Source organism: Hyaena hyaena, unplaced genomic scaffold, assembly GCF_003009895.1.
Source record: "Hyaena hyaena isolate Hyena2069 unplaced genomic scaffold, ASM300989v1 scaffold_7, whole genome shotgun sequence".
In the NCBI taxonomy this organism is placed as follows: Eukaryota; Metazoa; Chordata; class Mammalia; order Carnivora; family Hyaenidae; genus Hyaena; species Hyaena hyaena.
This window is the reverse complement of record NW_024080639.1, coordinates 1,383,747-1,401,085: the sequence shown is the minus strand read 5'-3', so window position 1 is coordinate 1,401,085 and position 17,339 is coordinate 1,383,747. Positions and strand designations below refer to the sequence as shown.

Below are 17,339 nucleotides of genomic sequence, written 5' to 3'. Positions count from 1 at the left end.
CCTTGGTGTCAGCGGCCTTCCTGATCGCCACCCTCCCCAGGCATGACAATGGGAAATATCCCCGCACTTCGCCCTATGTCCCGGGAGTGCGGGCATCGCCCAGTGGAGATGGTCCGTCTCAGGACCTCTTCCCCACCCTGCCCTGGGTACTCACCCCCCCCCACCCTCGAGAAGAGATGCCATGGACAGGGGTGGGGGGCTTCCATGCAAACAATCGGGATGCTTTTCAGAAGGGCTGGAGCCTCCGTCCTGAAGGAAGCAGGTGCCTTAAAGCTAGGCTGGCCACGCAATAGATGGACGTTTGCAGTGTGGTCCCGTTGGCTGGCTGGCTGGCTGCGATGACAGTGGCAAATCCGGGTCGGGAGGCAGCATCCGGAGAGGTTATGCGGTCCCTCCGTTTATCCCTCGTACTCGCCAGCCTTGGCCTGGAACAGATCCGTCTAATCCAATCCCAGGTGAAGGTGGAGCCCGGAGTCGGGATGACACTTTCTTCCACTCGAGTTGGATTATCTCTGGCCGCAGATGCAACTGGGGCACACCTGAGGTTGTCCTTGTTCATTGGGTAGAGTTAGAGGGTGCGTGCAGCCAGGTGTTATATAGGACGCAGAGCGCATTTCTCGAAGGAGACAAATAGTCGGGCCCAACGCCGGAGTTTCTGGTGGGAAGTCCCAACAAGTCAGCGAGGACGGCTGATCTCCGATTCCCATCCAAGCCTCCGATCCCTGCTGCTTCCCTTCCTGGCCTCGGGCCTGAGACAGCGGACCCTCCAGGGGGCCTGGAGACCACCAGCCCTGTAGTCGAGGCCCTGCCCTTCTCCTCGCTCCTCACCTGGAGCAGGTGAGTGGCTGGAGCGCCCCTCCCTCTCCGGGAAGCCTCTGCTGTGCTCTTTTTCCATATTACCCTCTGCCTGGACCCCGCGTCCACCTCCCTGTATCCCAGCGAAAATAAATTCAATTGGAAACCGCGAACGGGGCCATCACTTAGGGAGATAATTTTATTCTCCTCTGGCTCGCTGGCCCAGTGATGCACCCCTACCTCCAGCTTCGTGCAGATAATGAGGAAAGCGGTGACATACACTCCTTCCTCTGACCTAATTGATTATCCCCACACACCTTGGCGCGCTCTGCATAACCAGCCTCGACAGCGGGAGCCCCTTCTGGGTGGAGTGATTGACATGTTTTATTTCTAATTGAAGCTTAATCAGGACCCAGGATAAGATTCCCATGTATTCTCTCTCTCTTCTCTCTCTGGCTTCCTTCTCTGTGTGTGTGTGTGTGTGTGTGTGTGTCTCACTCTCTCCCTCTGTGAGTCCTATGCTTCCAGCTTCCTTTCTCTTTGTGAAGTTTGAGGGCCACACAACAAAGGATGGAGGGACAGGAAGGGACAGTTCAGGGTGAAGGACCAAGGACCAGCTCCCTGGGGAGTGGGGGAGGGGAGCAGCCTTCTCTTCCCTTTTTTAGGCCTCTTTGTCTGGATGGCGTCACCTTCTGGGGGTCGATCTGGGGCCACGTGAAGGCTTGTGTATTCTGTGAGACAGAAAGGACACACATACACGGGTTTTCCCGGCTCTCCACTGGTATGTCCACACACTGCCCTTTCGGGGGGCGGGACGGGTCTCAGCCAAGGGCCATGATCCCTGGAATGAGCTGGGCTGAAGAGGTGAGCAGGCCGTGGGGTTTTCACTGGAGGGCCGCCGAGGCCAGGGGGTGAGACCTCTCTGAGCCCGGCTTGGCCTCCCCACACCCCTCTCCCTGCGAACAGATGCTTTCCCTCCTCCCTTGGTGGCCCTTCTGGACGGTCCATGTGACAAGGCCGGCGGACTTCTACCATCACCCCTCTCCTTGATCGCCCCTGCCTGGGGAGCCATCTCTCCCTTCCTTTCTCCCTGGGTCGAGCTGGGTCCCGAGATGCCTGGAGGCTGACACCTCACTGTTACGGCCAATGGGAGCGGGCGAGCAGAATATTGTCCGGAGTTGAGGAGAGGGGTCTGAGATTCTAGAACAGAGCATTAGTAATACTAGAGCGATTTGACCCTCACTACCACATAGCAGCCTGGGGCATTCTTGGTCTCTCATCTGCACATCCACCCGGTGGGGTAGGCATCATCATTCTCATTTCACAGTTGAGGACACACAGCACGGAGAAGTCAGTGATCTGCCCAGAGATCCCCGGGACATAGACAAGGGACCTAGGTCTGTGAGACAGCAAAGCTGGCGAGGCCATAGCTGCCGGGCTATCAGTGGTGCTGTCCACCTAAAGATACTCATGCCCACCAGCGGAGGCCTCTGCCTTGCCCTGAGGCCCTGGGCTCTGAGGTTCAAGGCCCAGGCAGTTGAAGCCTGTACCATGGGGCCAGGGCCTGAGCTGGACCACAGCCTGTATCTGAGTCCTGGGAAGGAGTCTGGACCTATAAACACCAGTAATCAAAGCTGGGAGAGGAGGGAGCCCAAGAAACATCTCTCACCTCTGGGGGAGGGGGAGGAGGGGGGACTCCAGCCTCAGAACAGCTTTGCCTGGATGTCAGCCTCTGTTTAACCAGGCCTCTGTGAAAGGCCACCGACTAGCCACCACCAGACCCACTTGCTCCTGGACCGGCCACCACACCCCGACTCCCCAGCGTCCATGGAGCTCCGGCTGGCCACTGCCCCTCCCCCCAGCATGGATGGGTCCCCACCTGGCCCAGGCTCCTGCCCAAGCTGCAGGTGTACGATATACATAATTCCGTGCCTTGCAATGTGGCTTCAGGCGTGCGAACCCTCCCCCCGCCCGCCCCACGAAGCCACGAGACTGTCACAGGCTCCACGCGGGGCTAAATTTACTAACTAAAAAAATGTACTAACTAAATTTACTAACTAAACATGAGGAAGGAGATTAAATAAAAAAAAAAAAAAGGTACCCTCCACTTGGCGCCCAAGGCGGCACTCTTCCAGCGCTCCCCACAACTTGTTCAAGTCCAAGTTGGGCAAGCCTGGCGGACTGAAAGAGAAAACAAGAAGGCGACAAACTGGCCCTGGGCCGGCCAGGGCCGGCCTGGCTGGAGAGGCTGGAGAGGCCGCTAAGGCAGGAGCTGAGTGGCCCTTTTGTCCTGTAGAGGGAGCTCCAGCCCCAAATTTCCCAGCTCCCTCCCCCCGCCTGGCCACCCCCTGACGGGGCTGCGGAGCCTGAATCCCGGCTGGATCAGCGTACAGCGGGCCCCCAACACCCCACACCTCTGCACCCCCACCAGCACCCTAGAAAGCTGCCCTTCCAGGGCACTTGAGGGAAAACCCACTGGGGCACCAAGGTGCACAGAGGCCACCGGGCCTCGGGTCCCCCCCACTCTCAATTCGGGCCTGGGCACAGTCACTAAGAGGAAATGCTTTGCACCCCCAGGTCCCCGTTTCTCCCCAGCCCCTACTCACCGCCACCCCACACCCTTGCACCTATAAGGAGGAGTCTAAGGGTGCAGCAAGGTTGGAAAGAGCTTGAACTGAGCTTGCACATGTCCTGACATAAGACTGAGGGAACCTCAATTGTGCCTATCTAAGAATGGGGGCGCGCGACTCATGGAAAGCCCCCAATCTAACCTTTCCGCATCCAGATCCTTCTCTGAGTCTTTCTGCTCTGCTGCGGGAGCAGGCCCCAAAGCCCTGAGTTGATCCAGTGGGCCGACGGGTGGGCCCGACTCCCCAGGCTCCTCCGGAGGCCATCTGGTAGAGTTTCCCCAGCTGTCTCCCCAGACCTTTCCCTGGGGCACCCCACCTACTTCTCCAACTGCCTCGCCTCCCCGGTGCCCCCAGCCCCGCCACCTCTGTGTCTCCTGGGCCTCTGTGCTCTTCCGATCACAGGCTCCTGACTCTCCTTCTTTTCCGCTGAGTCCAGCGACTCTTCAAACATGGGGAGTTGGGGGGGGGAGCCCATAAAACAAAACAAAACAAAACAAAACAAAACAAAACAAAAACCAACTAGATCTGTCCCCGGGGGGTGGAGGGGGTGGGGGGCAGACAGGCGGGTTATAGTCAAAGTGGCAACAGCTCATTTATTTAGCCAAAAATAGATACTTTCTTGTACAATTTGGTTCACACATATGTACATTTTTCTGTATATACAAAAAAAAAAGTCAGACGCGCTTATCCTCACCAAACTCCACCCCCCAAAATCAACCCAACAGCAACGACAAAATAAAAACCCCTCACAAACTCAGCTATCGTGGGGTACAGAAGCCACTTGGGGAAGACTGAGGGGGACTTGTTTTATTTCTTTTTTTTTTTTTTTTCTTTTTGCCTAGTTTTGTTTTTTAGGTATTCATACACGGACATGCTTACAAGTCATAACTATACAGAGAGATTTTTTTTTTTACAATTATTACAACGATTGAAAATTTTTAAAAATAAGTACTAGGATGAGGAGAGAGCCGATAAGACCAGAGCGGCATCCAGGTGGTTCTGGGGCCTGGAAGAGAGAAGCAGGGGTAGCAAAGGACGTGAGCGCTCGGGGCCCCGACGCTGCCGCCGCGGGCTGGGACACCCAACCTGGGCCTGAGGCTGGGGGGCTTGGGGGTGTCTGGGCGTCAGATGAGGTGCAGCTTCCGTTTGACTATCAGAAGGTTGGGAAGGAGTCAGGACCCGAGGTCCCGGCTTGAAGACCTCCGAGTGGGCTTCCCAGAGCCGCCGCCCGCCTCAATGGCCCGCTGCCCCGGCCAGGTTCGGGTTCCGACCGCGCCGTGCCCTGGGCACGGACTGGGTTGCCCAGGCCTCTCTGGGCCCGCGGGCACAACGGAGGGTGTGGGTCTTGTCCCCTTTTTAGAGCCCGTCCCCGAGGCCGCATTCCCCGGGGGCAAAAGCCTCGGGGCTCCGCGTTCGCGCCTCGCCCACTCGCGTGCCCCCCGCCGCCCCCACCGCGGGGTCTCTTACCGCCTGGGCACGGGCTGGAAAGCTGTCTTGAGTAACTTTTTCTCCACTTCCAAGGCACTACAGCGATCTAGGGGAGCGGGGAAGGAAAAGGGGGGCCTTTAGAGAGCTCCGTGGCAGCGCTCGGGGCCGCGGGAGGCAGGCGCGGGGTGGTAAGCGCCCTGCGCCCCCCGGGGTCCTGCCCGGCTCCGCGGGCCGCGGCGCGACCCCCAGGACCCAGCGCCTCCCTCCGCCGCTGCGCTCCGTAGTCACCTGCTCCGCCCTCGGGCTCCGCCGGCCGAGCGAAGGCGGCGGCGGCGGCGGCCGGGTGGCCCGCGGCTCCGGGAAGTCCCAGCAGGTGTGGAGGGGCCGAGCCGAGCAGGGAGAGCGGGTGCGGGCGGGGGCCCGGCGTAGGGCCTGGGAACGGCCGGTTGGTCCAAGCGGGGAACTTGCCCAGCGGCGCCGAGACGAGTCTGTGAGCCGCGGCGGCCGCGGCGGCCGGAGAGAGCTGCAGGGCTGGGGGCGCGACGGCTGCCCCCGGGGGAGAAGCCCCCGCGCCCGGAGGCGAGCGGCGCGGGTTGTCCGGGCTCGTGGCCGTCTCGGCCAGGGACCAGATCTTGGGTTTTTGCAGGGCTGAGGAGGGCGCTGGTGCGGGAGCGCAGGGGTCCAGGCCCGCAGGAGGCGAGGGCGGAGACGGCAGAACGGCGGGCACCGGCGGTGGCGCCGGGGCCAGACTCAACACGGGCAAGGGGCGCTCCTCCAAGCCCTCGGAGCTGTCGTCCGAGTCGCTGTTCTTGGGGTCCGCCATGGGTCTCAGGCCGAGGTCGCCGTCCCGGTGCGCCGCCCCGGCCAAGGCCAGCTCGGGCCCCGCGGCCGCGCCGTCTAAGTTCTCCAAGTCGATCTCCTCGTCGTCGTCGTCGTCCGCCAGGCCCTCGCCCCCCGTGTCTTCCTCCTCCCCCACGAGCCCCTCCTCCTCCTCCAGCTCCAGTTCGCGTTTGCCGTCTTCGTCGTCCTCCTCTTCGTCTTCCTCCTCGCGCTCGCTGCCGTAAGCGTTCCCCTCCTCGTCGGTGCGGCTGCGGGGCGCCCACGTCATCTTGTTCTCCTTCTTGAGGCGCCGGCGCGCGTTGGCGAACCAGGTGGACACCTGGGTGAGGGTCATCTTGGTGATGATGGCCAGCATGATCTTCTCGCCCTTGGTGGGGTAGGGGTTCTTGCGGTGCTCGTTCAGCCAGGCCTTGAGCGTGGAGGTGCTCTCCCGGGTGGCGTTCTTGGGACGGGACGGGTCCCCGAACTGGTACTGGCCATACGGGTAGAAGGCAGGGTGCGGGTGCGGAAACGCAGCGGCCGCGGCCGGATGCTGCACCCCCGGGCTGTCTTTCAGCTCGTACTGCGCGCCCTGTACGCACATGGAGAAGGAAGGGACACGCGCGGTGGGAGCACGGGTGAGCCCTAGCCGTCGCCGCCTCCACCCTCCCCGGCCCGGGCCCCGCCGCTCCACTCCCGCGCGCTCCACCTCGCCCCGCGCGGCCCAGAACCAGCCCTCCCCCCACCGCCCTCCGGCTCCCTGGGCGCTTACCAGCTGCGGGAAGATGGGCAGCTCGGCGGCGTAGGGCAGAAAGGCACCGTAGCCTTGGGCGGCGGCGGCCGCCGCTGCCGCGGCTGCGTAGGGCGCCCCGTACACGGAGGAGAGCACGTTGGACAGGGACCCCGAGGCGGCCAGCTCCGAGGCTCCGGCTCCCGGGCCGCCCCGGGCTCCAGCGCTGCCGCCGCCGCCGGCGGCCCCCGGGCGCTCGGGTGGGTAGAGCGGGCGGATGTACTGGTATCCGAGCTGGGGGAAGGACATGGTGGCCCGCGGGGCACGGACGGAGAGGGGGCCCGGCCCCCGGGGCCGCCCTGCTCAGCGCCGCCCGCGGGCTCCGGCGCGCATCGGGGGCTGGGCCGGGCTGGGGCCGCGCTGCGCAGCGCTCCGCGTTCGCCTATGGATCTGCTCCGCGGCGGCGGCGGCGGCGGCGGCGGCGGCGGCGGCGGCGGCGAGGAGCCAGGTCAGGTCCGAACAGATTGGCGGAGATTCCCGGGGCTCCGGGCTCTGATTGACATTTCTACGGGCCCGCAAGCCCCTCCTCTCTGCGCCGCGCTCCCTCCTCTCGGCAGCCCGAGCCGCCTCTGCGCGCGCCTCGCTCCTCGCCGCCCTCCTCTCCCCGAGCAGAGTCGCGCCTCGCTTCCTTCACCCTCCTCTAGTTTGTACTCCCCCACCTCGCCCTTCCTCTCCCCTCCCTCTCTGCGCTCCTCTCCCCCCTAGGATCGCTTCCGCTCCTTCGGGCTCGTTCACTCTCCAGGACGATCGGAAACTCTGTTCTCTCTCCTTTCCCGTTCTCTCTAGTCCCTTTTCTCTTCTCCCCTTTCTGTTCCCTTCACTCTTTCTTCACCCCTGTTTTTATCTCTCTCTCTCTCTCTCTACTCCCACGGCACTCTCCCCCCCCCCCCCACCTCACCCCCAGCCCTGGCTTCGGCGCCCCGGGCTCAGGCGGCCTAAAGTTGGGGACACTTAGGGTGCCGTGCGGGGGTGTGAGTCCGTAGATCTGTGTCTAAGTCTGTGTGTCCGTCCCCGCCCTCACCTCCTCCCTTGCCCTTCCCCAAATCTCGGGTCTGACGTCGCGCCCTCTTATTCGACTTTTCCTCGCGTCTCCTTCCCGAGTCTCCAATCGCCTGGGCGCCTTCCAGGCGGGGCCGCCCACCCCGGAGGACACGGCGCGCGGGGCGGGGCGGGGCGGGGCGGGGACGCGGGCCCGGGCGCTCGGAGTCCTCGCCCGCCCCCTCCGGCCTGCGCGGGGAGGGGGAGCGGGAGGCGCTGGGACGCGGGTTAGCACGGGGTCAGCTCGCCCCTCCCCGCTGCCCTCCCCTCGGTACCTCTCCACCCCCCCCCCGCCCCCAGCCTCAGCGCGGGGCCTGGGTCTGGACCAGATCCTGGTCCGGGGCGGGCGCCGGGGCTCTCCGCGGCCCGGACCCCCTTTTCGGCTCGCGCCTCTAGACTCCGGACAGTGTCAGCGGCGTAGGGAAATAGCTAGAAGAACGCGCGAGGGGTGAAGGGGTGCGTTCTGGTCGAATCTTCAAAGGCCATCTCATTGCCCAGGGGAGCGAAGCAGCCCCCCTACCCAGCTACTTCAACGCCTCGGGTGTCCGGGTGCGAATCTCTTATTAGAAATGGCGGGCTCTGCCTTTGGAGGGGCTGAAGTGTGGACCCCCCCGGGGCCCTGGGGAGCCACGCCTGGGAAGTGGAGCCTACGGGTGCCCTAAGCGGGTGTGCGATGGGGGAGGAGCAGAGAGCCGGTGGCAGAAGCCCCAGGAACTTTCCGAGAGCGCTCCGGGAAGTTTGTATACTGGAATTTTCGGTCGGTAGACATCCTTCCTTTCACTACCCCTTCCTCTGCGCCCCGGTCACCGTGCCAACCTGTTTTCTTTCTGTACGGATCCTATCACCGTCTCGGGTGGGGGTGGGAGGCAAGACTTTTAGTTCTACGGTGGAATATTTCCTAAATCAAACCTGAAATCCCAGTATCCGAACGCCCACCTTCAGGGATTAGGGCGTGCAACCGACAGCGGGATTGACATTCCCGGAATCGTTGAGGCTCTGGGCTAAAAGCTTTAGGCCGCGACTGCGGCTGACGCACAGGCCAGGCCTGCCGCGGGGGCGCTCCCGGGACAACACGAGGGCGGCGACTCTGTCCTGGAGGGGCCAGTTCGGGCTGCGAGGCGGAAACTGGCCGCCGCGCGCTGATGGAGAGAGCAATTGAATCCGAATTCCATCAGAGTAAAGGGATCCGAGACTCCTGGCCCCGGCTATCTTTGGTCCAAGCGGCTTTGGGCAGTCAGTCCAGTTGAGGAATGAACTCCCAGTTTTGACCCCACTTCCCACTCCCCGCCCCTCCCCCCTTCACCGGTCTTCGCGCGGGGGCGGCGGTTCCAGAGAAAAATGGGGGGAAGACAAGGCAAAGTTTGCGGGAGACTAGGTTTGGGGTTCGATTGGGGAAACTGACTTGTGTGGCCTTTTCAAATTCCTCAAATTCGGTCGAGCCCTTTCCCATATCTCCTCCCCACCTGCTTCTTTTCCTGATACCTGGCGTTGGCCTTAAGCTGGAGTCTCTCCAGAGAAGGAGATATCGGGGGAAGCTCTGGCTTTGAAATGTTTCCCGGCGCCTGATTTCGTTTACAGTTAAACCTCTAAGCCAAATGGCATAGGGAATCATGGGGCTCACCTTCTCGCGGAAAATCTCAGGGCTTACAAATTTGAAGGTAACATTATTTCCCGGAGTGTTTCTAGGTGGCAGACCTCGAGCCTAGACGGCCCTGAACCCTAGAGTTTGCGCAAAGTGGTGGCACCAGACCTGCGCGAGCCAAGAGCTAGATTCCGAGGTGGAGACTCTGGGGCTGCGCTGTATATGCCCGGATGAGACGCTCGCTATTTAACTCAGCTCTTCCAGAAGGAAAAGAGAAAAACCATGAGCCCCGGAGATGCTTCTTCCGCTTTAACCAGCTATTGACCTGGCTGCGTCCAGCTGCGGGAGACGGGGAAGGAGGCCAGGAAAGGGGCGAGGTTGTTCTCAGTGAACCAACCACGCAGGTCCGGGGGCGCCCATAGCCGGGAGGGCACCCCGAAACCCCAGACCCATACACGTACTCAAGAAGGCGCCCAGGTCCCGAGCAGAAGCCGCCTCTTCACTACCCTAGTGTCCAGCAGAGATCAGCCCCGCCCCGGCCAGGGCGGTCCGCGCTTCACGTCGGGACTCAGCGTCCTAGGCGGCCGAGCCCCGACGTGTCCCTGGCTCCCCAACTCGACCCGGCCAACGGAGCCCGGCTCAAGACTGAACTCTCGGGTTCGAGGGCAGTCGACCCATTTCCAGAGCTTTTTAATCCAAGGGATGCGGTCAAAGTGACACTCGCACAGGGAGGAACAGCAGGTGCACGGGAAGTTGATTTGGGAAAGGCATGCGCGCACAAGCGTGCCGCACACAAAAGCTTCTCCGTCTTTTCGCCTTCTTCCAAAGTTCCCAGCGCACAAAGCGCTTCGGAGGCTTGCTGTAGACGCTCTCTCTACGCGGCCCAGAGCGTGGCAGTGCACGGAGAGCGTGTCCATAGCACACGTTTGGTGCACACAGCTGCGTTCGCTGGACTCGCACCTGGGGCCGCGCGGCCCGACGTGTGCCCGAGGCCCGCGGCCCGCCAGGCTATAGGGCAGCGCCGCGCTCGGAAAGCGAGCAGCTAGCCACCGGGCCCCTTCCCGCCCCCTCCTCTCCCAGCCCCACGGTGCGCGCGCGTCCCCGTCGGGGGGCGCCGCCGCCGCCCTAGGTCTCCCTGCCGAGGCCCATCTTCTGTCCTTCGCTCCCAGAACCGAAATCCCAGAGCTGCAGTGCGACCGGCGATCCCTCCGCTTCCTGCAGACGCCGCGGCGCACGCTCCCACCGCTCCCTCCCCCCGCGCTCGGGTTACAGGTTAATGAAATGCTCGTTTTCCTCAGTCATTTGTTTTGTTTTCCTGCAAAGTTCTGATAAGTAGCTAACCAACGAAGCTTGTAATTACAATCTTACAGAAACCGGGCCGATCTGTATATAAATCTCACCATCCAATTACAAGATGTAATAATTTTGCACTCAAGCTGGTAATGAGGTCTAATACTCGTGCATGCGATAATCCCCTCTGGATGCTGGCTTGATCAGATGTTGGCTTTGTAATTAGACGGGCAGAAAATCATTATTTCATGTTCAAATAGAAAATGAGGTTGGTGGGAAGTTAATTTCTCTCCGCTCTGTGAAGCGTAGACAAGAATTTAATGATTTAATTACAGTTGTAAGCCCTTTCCATGAGACTTAAATTGAGCTGAGAATATTTTTTTTTCTTCTTCTTCTTCTCTCTCTCTCCCTCTCTCTCTCTCTCTTCCGCATTCTCTCTCTCTCCGCTATTAGCAGCCTTGCGGACACTGGAGTGCGCGGCCTGGCGTTCTCACCGGGAGGGATTTGCGTCAGGCCGGAATCCGGACCCCGGGCATCCCAGGAGGCGCGGTCCGGCGGCCTCCAGAGCCGCCCCAGAACCGGCTGCCTCTCCCCCCGGCCGCCGGGGCCTCGGAGCCGGTCCCTGCATCCCGAGAAGCTTCGGGAGAAACTTTGCCAACTTTGCTCTCGGCGAGGGAGAGGCCGCCCGGCCGGCCACGGCAGCTGCGACGCGCAGAGTGGGCCCCAAGTCAGGCCCTGGCACCCCGCAGCCTGCCGGGCCGCCCAAGGAGGGGTGCGAGGCCGGCGGGCGGCCCCGGGGTCCCCGCTGCGCCCCCGCGCGTCCCCCATCTGGCCCGCGCCCCGGGGTCTCCGAGCCGCCGGAGACTCGCAGCGCACAGGATGGCGGGTACGGAAAACCTGGCCTTCAGCGCAAGTGATCTGATTTTTCTTTACCTCGCCACGATCATCCTTTTCCCACCTGACTTGAGCTGTTCGACTGCCTCCCTCTCCTTTGTTTCCCTCGCCCCGTCGGTGTCTGTCTGTCCCACTTCCTAGGTATTCGATCTCTAAGCCATTCCTTTTCATTCTTTCCTCCGCGCTCCCCATTTCGTTGTTTCCTTCGCTCCCCGGGACCACTTTGCAGTTACTTTACTCAGTTTTGCACCTTCTCCCTTCTCTTATTTGGTCTCCTTTTATCTCCGTCTGCCTCCGTGACCGTCCCTGCCCTCGCTCTCATTTCTCCTTCCACCTTTTCTTTCTTTCGTTCATCCTAATCTGTTCCCTTCCCCTGTTCCTTGGTCGGCCCCTCAGGCTCTCTCCTCCGCGTGTATCTTCTCTCTTCCCGTCTTCCTCCCCGGGACGTGTCCCCTCCCCCCGTGGATCTGCCTTCCCCGCGGCGCCCCCTCCTCATCCATCTTGGGAGATGAATATGTCGCCTTATTGGATGCCGAGGCCAGAGCCGGGTGATGGGGCTCGGCCAGCCTCGCGCGTTTTCTTCATGCATATTGAGGAGATGGTAATGAGCGCGTTTGCATTGTTGCATGGAAATGCTGCGTTTCCGGCCGCAATTCGGGGCCGGCGAGGGTGGCGCGGGCCCAAGAGAGCCCGCAGTGGGCACCTGGCCTGGTGGCCGCAGCTGGCCCTCCACGGGATCGCCGGCATCGGCCCCGGGGAGGAAGTGACCTCTCCGGAGGGCTCGGCCCGGCCGCCGCCTCCTTAGGCTGCTTCTCCACAAAGGCCGGCGCGCTCCCCCTCATTAAGGCCTCGTTAAGGGACCCCCGCCTCGCTCGCGAAGGATCCCTCAGGATCCCTCGTGCCTGCCCCCCTCCACCCCCCAGCCCCGGCCGGCCCGTGGGCCTCTGGGCCCCCCTCCCCTGATATTTCGAGACCTGTGATGGAGCGCCACCAGGAAATGAGTGCCTGACCACGTCGTCTAGTGGCAATAAATTGTTTGCGGTTCCGAGGGACACGACGGCGCGGGATCAAACACAGCCTCATTGTGTGCCCTGCTCCGCTGGCTCCTGAATCTGGAAGGGCGCAGCGGCTTCGCTGGGCCAGGGAAGGTGGCGCACAGGCCCCTGCGTTGTCCCTAGGTGGCTCCCGCCTGGGCTCAGCCTGACGGAGCGGACTTGGAGAACCCAGCCATTCTAGAGGGGCCTGTCCCTCCCTGGGAAGGGATGGGACCGGGCCTGCCTCTCAAATAGGTGACGGTTTATGAAGTCAGAAGCTTCCCGGAGCAAACTCTGAGTTGAGCTCGAAGGGAACTGAATGCTGGAAAAGTCAGAAGGGCGCGGATACCGAGCTCAGGTCCAGCCCAGCAGGGACCCTTGAGTGTTAGACATTCGCCCTAAGCCCCCATCGTCCTTCCAATTCGAAGCCGGGAAAGCAGAGAAAACATCTAGATCTGGCCTTGTCTGAAATCAGTGGTGTCGAGTTTCCCAAACTTCAAACCCTCCACTACCACCTCTACTGTTATTTGTTTAACATTTTTCCTTAAGTTGACTCATTTTAAATACTTAAATACATGTTTTGGGAAACAAAAACCCCATACTGCTACTGTAAATTGAAAAGCAGTTCTTACTCACCATAAAGGGAAATAGGAAAAGATAAAAACAACTAAAATCAAGTGATCTGAAACATTTGAGCCATGTTGCTTGCTTGGGAATCACTTCTAGAGTGTGTGTGTGTGTGTGTGCGTGTGTGTGTGTGTGTGCGTGTGTGTATTGATTAGCAAGTGTTGAGAGTATTAAATACTGGATCTTTTTCAGAAGCGATGAGCAAATCGAAAAGGGAATGCTTCTTATTATTCAACAATATGAATTCTCTGTCTCTAAGATAAATCATATTGAGGACCCCAAAGGCTGCAGTGGAATAGGGTTTAGTAATATCATTCTCTGCTAAAGAGTATGTAAAAAAATTAGGATTAAATAGAAACATGTTGAGTTATTATTATTTTTTTTTAAATATTTTTTTATTTATTTCTAGGAGAGAGAGAGAGACAGCGTGAGCAGGGGAGGGTCAGAGAGAGAGGGAGTCACAGACTGAAACAGGCTCCAGGCTCTGAGCTGGCAGTCAGCACAGAGCCCGACGCGGGGCTCGAACCCACGAACCGCGAGATCATGACCCAAGCGAAAGTCGGACGCTTAACCGACCAAGCCACCCAGGCGCCCCTGAGTTATTATTATTTACCCAATAATTGTGTTAAGCATTGTCGCAAATACTGTGTGTTAAACAGTATCACATTTAAAGTCTATAAAAGGGAGATGATCCAGGGTGTCCCTGAATGGTTGTGCAGGCTGCTCACTGAACAAGGCACCCAGCTGAGGGGCAAAAAGAGTCCTGAAGTCCAGTCTTTCTGGACTCATCAAGCTAGTGCCTCAGCTCGGGGCCTCACTGGAAGAGACGAGCCTTTCTCTACTTTGCACAAAGCTGAGGAATGACCCAGCACTTATCTTAGTGATGGGGAAACTGAGGCTTAGAGAACTTGGCAAAGTCCCGACTGGAAGCTCATCTGATGTTTTTGACTATGATTCCTCTGGGAGGAAGACCAAGGTCTTTCAAGGACTAGGGAAGGAGGTATTTGAAGGCACATCCCTGGTTTGAAGGAAGGGAAAGGGCAGCCAGGCTGTAGGGTTTTCCCTTCACCTTGATCCTTACAGTTCGTGTAAATATTTGAAGAGGACCTGGGCAAAAACACGGCTGAGGTCAAGGATGCACTATCCCCGCTTGGGAATGGGGAGAAGGTGGTCTGGTTTGCATAGGCCTAACTGTAGGTATTTGAACCTGTTCCTTGCCTCTTGTTGGACCCGAGTTCCATTTTGCTCCCCTCCACACAGGAAATTTCCGATTCCTAAAGACACACCGAGGAGCTGCATTCCCCGGAGGTTGGGAATCACAGTGACCTCTGCTCAAGGCAGTCTTTTGGTGGTGGCGGTAGGGGCGGGGAGGTGGGCCTCCACTGAGCTTTTGAAAACTTGAATTGCTTGCCAAAGCTTGCCAATTAGAGATGTTTATTAAAATATCTAGGGGCGCCTGGGTGGCTCAGTCGGTTAAGCGTCCGACTTCGGCTCAGGTGATGATCTCGCGGTTTGTGGGTTCGAGCCCCGCGTCGGGCTCTGTGCTGACTGCCAGCTCGGAGCCCGGAGCCTGTTTCGGATTCTGTGTCTCCCTCTCTCTCGGACCCTCCCCTGCTCATGCTGTCTCTCCCTCTCTCTCTCAGAAATAAATAAAACATTATATATATTAAAAAAAGGAAACCTGGAAGGCTAAGAAACACAAGACTCTCCTGTGTGGACCCTGCCACCTGAGGTTCATGGCTGTTGCCCATTTACCAAACATTCCAGTTAGCGATGGTCTCCAGCCAGCCTACCTCTGTGAGTTACCCGTAGGTAGCTGAGTGTCGTTACTGCTTTGCCTTCTCAGTTGTGAGAACGAGACACCCTTGCAGGTAAAACACCACTTCTCCAAAGGGAAGAGACTGGCACAAGGCGTGACCTGGGCAGGAGTTATGAGTGTCTCCTTTCCCCCCTTTTTTTTTTTCTCTGCCACTCTCCCGGTTGGCGAGGCAGCCGCTTTTCTGCGGTGGGGGTACGGTTGAGGGCAGGTTCCTAGGAGACGTGGGAATGAATAGCTCTGAGACGTTGTCCAGGAGCCCAAGATGGGCTTATTCTCAAGCTCCTGGGAAGAGAATAGAAAGACCGGTCCCCCAAGCAACCATTTGTAGGAAGCCTCCGTAGCATCAGCCCTTTCTTGATTCCCATGCAGCATCTTAAAAATGTCAAACCAGACAGTTTATTTCTTCTCTTCTCCCTCTCTCCATTTCTCTTTGCAGCCAATGTTTCCCGAGTGCCTTCTGTGTGCTAGAAATGGGGTTAGGTGCAGGGCATAGAATGATGAGATAGCTGTTCTCATGGAGCTTACATTTCAGTGGGGCAATCAGCTGGTAAACAGGAGCACACGCAGGACAGATTAAGAGAGCACCAAGTACTCTAAACAACACAGTAACACCACGTGTACCCGGCTGAATGGTGTCTTCCCCAAATTCGTGTCCTTCCCAGAACCCCAGAATGCGACCTTATTTGGAAATAAGGCCGTTGCAAATAGAATTCGTTGAAATGAAACTCATCCTGGAGTTTTATCTTCCACTGGAGTGAAAGGGGTTCTTACTCCAATAAGACTAACGTCCTTACAAGAAGAAGAGAAAAGACACCCAGGGAGAAGTCATGCGGAGACAAGGCAGAGATTGGAGCAATGTATCTACAGGTCCAGAAATGGCAAAGATGGGCCATAATCACCGAATACTAGAAAGAGGCAAGAAAGAATTCTCCCCTAGAGCCTTCAGAGAGAGTGCGAATAGCCTTGTCACGTTTCAGAACCGCTGGGCTTCAGAACTATGGGAGAATAAATTTCTGTTGTTTTAAAGCCATATAATTTTTACAGCAGCCCTAGGAAGTGAACTCGAGAAATGGTCCCTGAAAAATATAGTCTCTCCTAGGAAGCGAATATACAGAGTGATGTGATGGGGTAGGAGAGCTGGTCCTTTCGAAAGCATTAATCACAAATCTGTGGGGAGGTGATGTTTTAGCTGAGATGAAGCTATTACAGAAAGGTCTGAGGGAAGGTGTATTGGAAGCGGCTCTTTCCAATATGGTAGCCACTAGCCACCTGCGGCTATAGAGCACTTGCAAGGCAGCTGGTCCAGAGATGCTGAAAGTGTCCCGTGCCCACCAGATCCCAAAGATGTCGTCTGAAAAGGAAAGAATGTAAAACATCTCGTTTGAGTTTTAGTATTGACTGCAGGTTGAAGGGAGGATATTTTGGATATGTTGTTGAGTTAAATAAAGATGATTGTTAAAATTTATTTCTCCTGTTTGTTTTTACGTTTCTAAATGTGGGAACTAGAAAATTTAAGATTGCATTTGTGGCTCACATTATATTTCCATTGCATGATGTTCAATAAATCCTTTTTTAAAAAAGGTTATTTATTTTTGAGAGAGAGAGAAAGAGTGTGAGCTGGGGAGGGGCAGAGAGACAGGGAGACACAAAATCTGAAGCAGGCTCCAGGCTCTGAGCTGTCAGCACAGAGCCTGACGCGAGGCTCGAACCCATGAACTGTGAGATCATGACCTGAGCCGAAGTCAGATGCTCAACCGACTGAGCCACCCAGACGGCCCCTCCATTGCTTGATGTACTAAATAAGAGGAACAGAGTGTGCAAAGGCCCTGTGGCAAGGAAAGAGCTCCATGTGCTCAGTTGTTTTGTACTCCGCCTGCATGTTGATATTTATTTGGTGATTTTGCTGCACCGGAGCTGGGAAACCCTGCTGAACTTATAAGAAGTAAATATGTGATTCTCTGTCCCTTATCTTCTCAGTGGAGAGGGAGGTCATGAAAAGCAGCCCTTCAGCCTGATGCCTCCTTTCTACTTTCCAACCCCATTGTACTTCGCTAGGTCCAGACTCTGCCCATCATTTCGGCTTGATATGCCCATCTTGCCATCTCTGTGTGCTTGTTAGCATACCAAATGTGGAGCAAGCCAGCTCCATGAGCTTTCTTGTCTGCTGATGCAGTCATGGTATCAAGGCCAGGATATTACGGTATACAGCAGACAGAGACGTCCCTTCCCCAAGTCCATGGCTTGCAGCGTGAACTTCAAGTGCTGCATTAGTTCATTTACTACGCTAGAATTTGGTATTCCTAACACAGAGGTCACAACATGGTGTCCTGAGGACGATGCCCGTGCACTTCAATCATCTTGCAACGTGTTAAAAGCCTTTTTAGGTTCGGTTGTTGCATCAGTCAGGTTAGGCTCCGCTCCGCCACAGTAATGAGCAATCCTCACTCCACAGGGGCTGGTAAGCACCCAGGCTGCAACCCGCTGGCGGTGGCTGGAATCACGGCGTCTTCACGCCAGGCCCCGGGGTGACAGAGCAGCCTTCATCTGGAGAGTACCGTGCATGGTGGACTGGCTCTTGAAGCATCTGCCTGAA

At 58.1% G+C, this 17,339-nt stretch overlaps 2 protein-coding genes across 2 annotated transcripts; one reads left to right on the top strand and one right to left on the bottom strand.

The window, feature by feature from the left end:
- Positions 1 to 3,992: 3,992 nt before the first annotated feature.
- IRX3 (iroquois homeobox 3) lies at positions 3,993 to 7,075 on the bottom strand. The gene is made up of 4 exons (XM_039241262.1): positions 6,445 to 7,075; positions 5,142 to 6,264; positions 4,893 to 4,959; positions 3,993 to 4,431 (listed from the first exon to the last, which is right to left on the bottom strand). Exons 1-4 carry the CDS (start codon positions 6,709 to 6,711, stop codon positions 4,377 to 4,379), a joined length of 1,512 nt encoding a protein of 503 aa, XP_039097193.1. The 5' UTR covers positions 6,712 to 7,075; the 3' UTR covers positions 3,993 to 4,376.
- A 2,035-nt stretch (positions 7,076 to 9,110) lies between these two features.
- LOC120238039 (WAS/WASL-interacting protein family member 3-like) lies at positions 9,111 to 13,159 on the top strand. Its single transcript, XM_039241621.1, has 3 exons — positions 9,111 to 9,158; positions 10,097 to 10,354; positions 10,826 to 13,159. The coding sequence occupies exons 1-3, from the start codon at positions 9,111 to 9,113 to the stop codon at positions 11,405 to 11,407; spliced, it is 888 nt and encodes a 295-aa protein (XP_039097552.1). The 3' UTR covers positions 11,408 to 13,159.
- Positions 13,160 to 17,339: the final 4,180 nt, after the last annotated feature.

Excerpts from the sequence above, each read along its gene's own strand:
- IRX3 (XM_039241262.1), bottom strand. The coding sequence starts at position 6,711 with ATGTCCTTCCCCCAGCTCGGATACCAGTACATCCGCCCGCTCTACCCA. Across the intron at positions 6,265-6,444 it reads TGCCCATCTTCCCGCAGCTG|GGCGCGCAGTACGAGCTGAA; the intron begins GTAAGCGCCCAG and ends ATGTGCGTACAG. Across the intron at positions 4,960-5,141 it reads GGAGCCCGAGGGCGGAGCAG|ATCGCTGTAGTGCCTTGGAA; the intron begins GTGACTACGGAG and ends CCGCTCCCCTAG.
- LOC120238039 (XM_039241621.1), top strand. The coding sequence starts at position 9,111 with ATGGGGCTCACCTTCTCGCGGAAAATCTCAGGGCTTACAAATTTGAAG. Across the intron at positions 9,159-10,096 it reads CAGGGCTTACAAATTTGAAG|GGCAGCGCCGCGCTCGGAAA; the intron begins GTAACATTATTT and ends GCCAGGCTATAG. Across the intron at positions 10,355-10,825 it reads CCCCCGCGCTCGGGTTACAG|CAGCCTTGCGGACACTGGAG; the intron begins GTTAATGAAATG and ends CTCCGCTATTAG.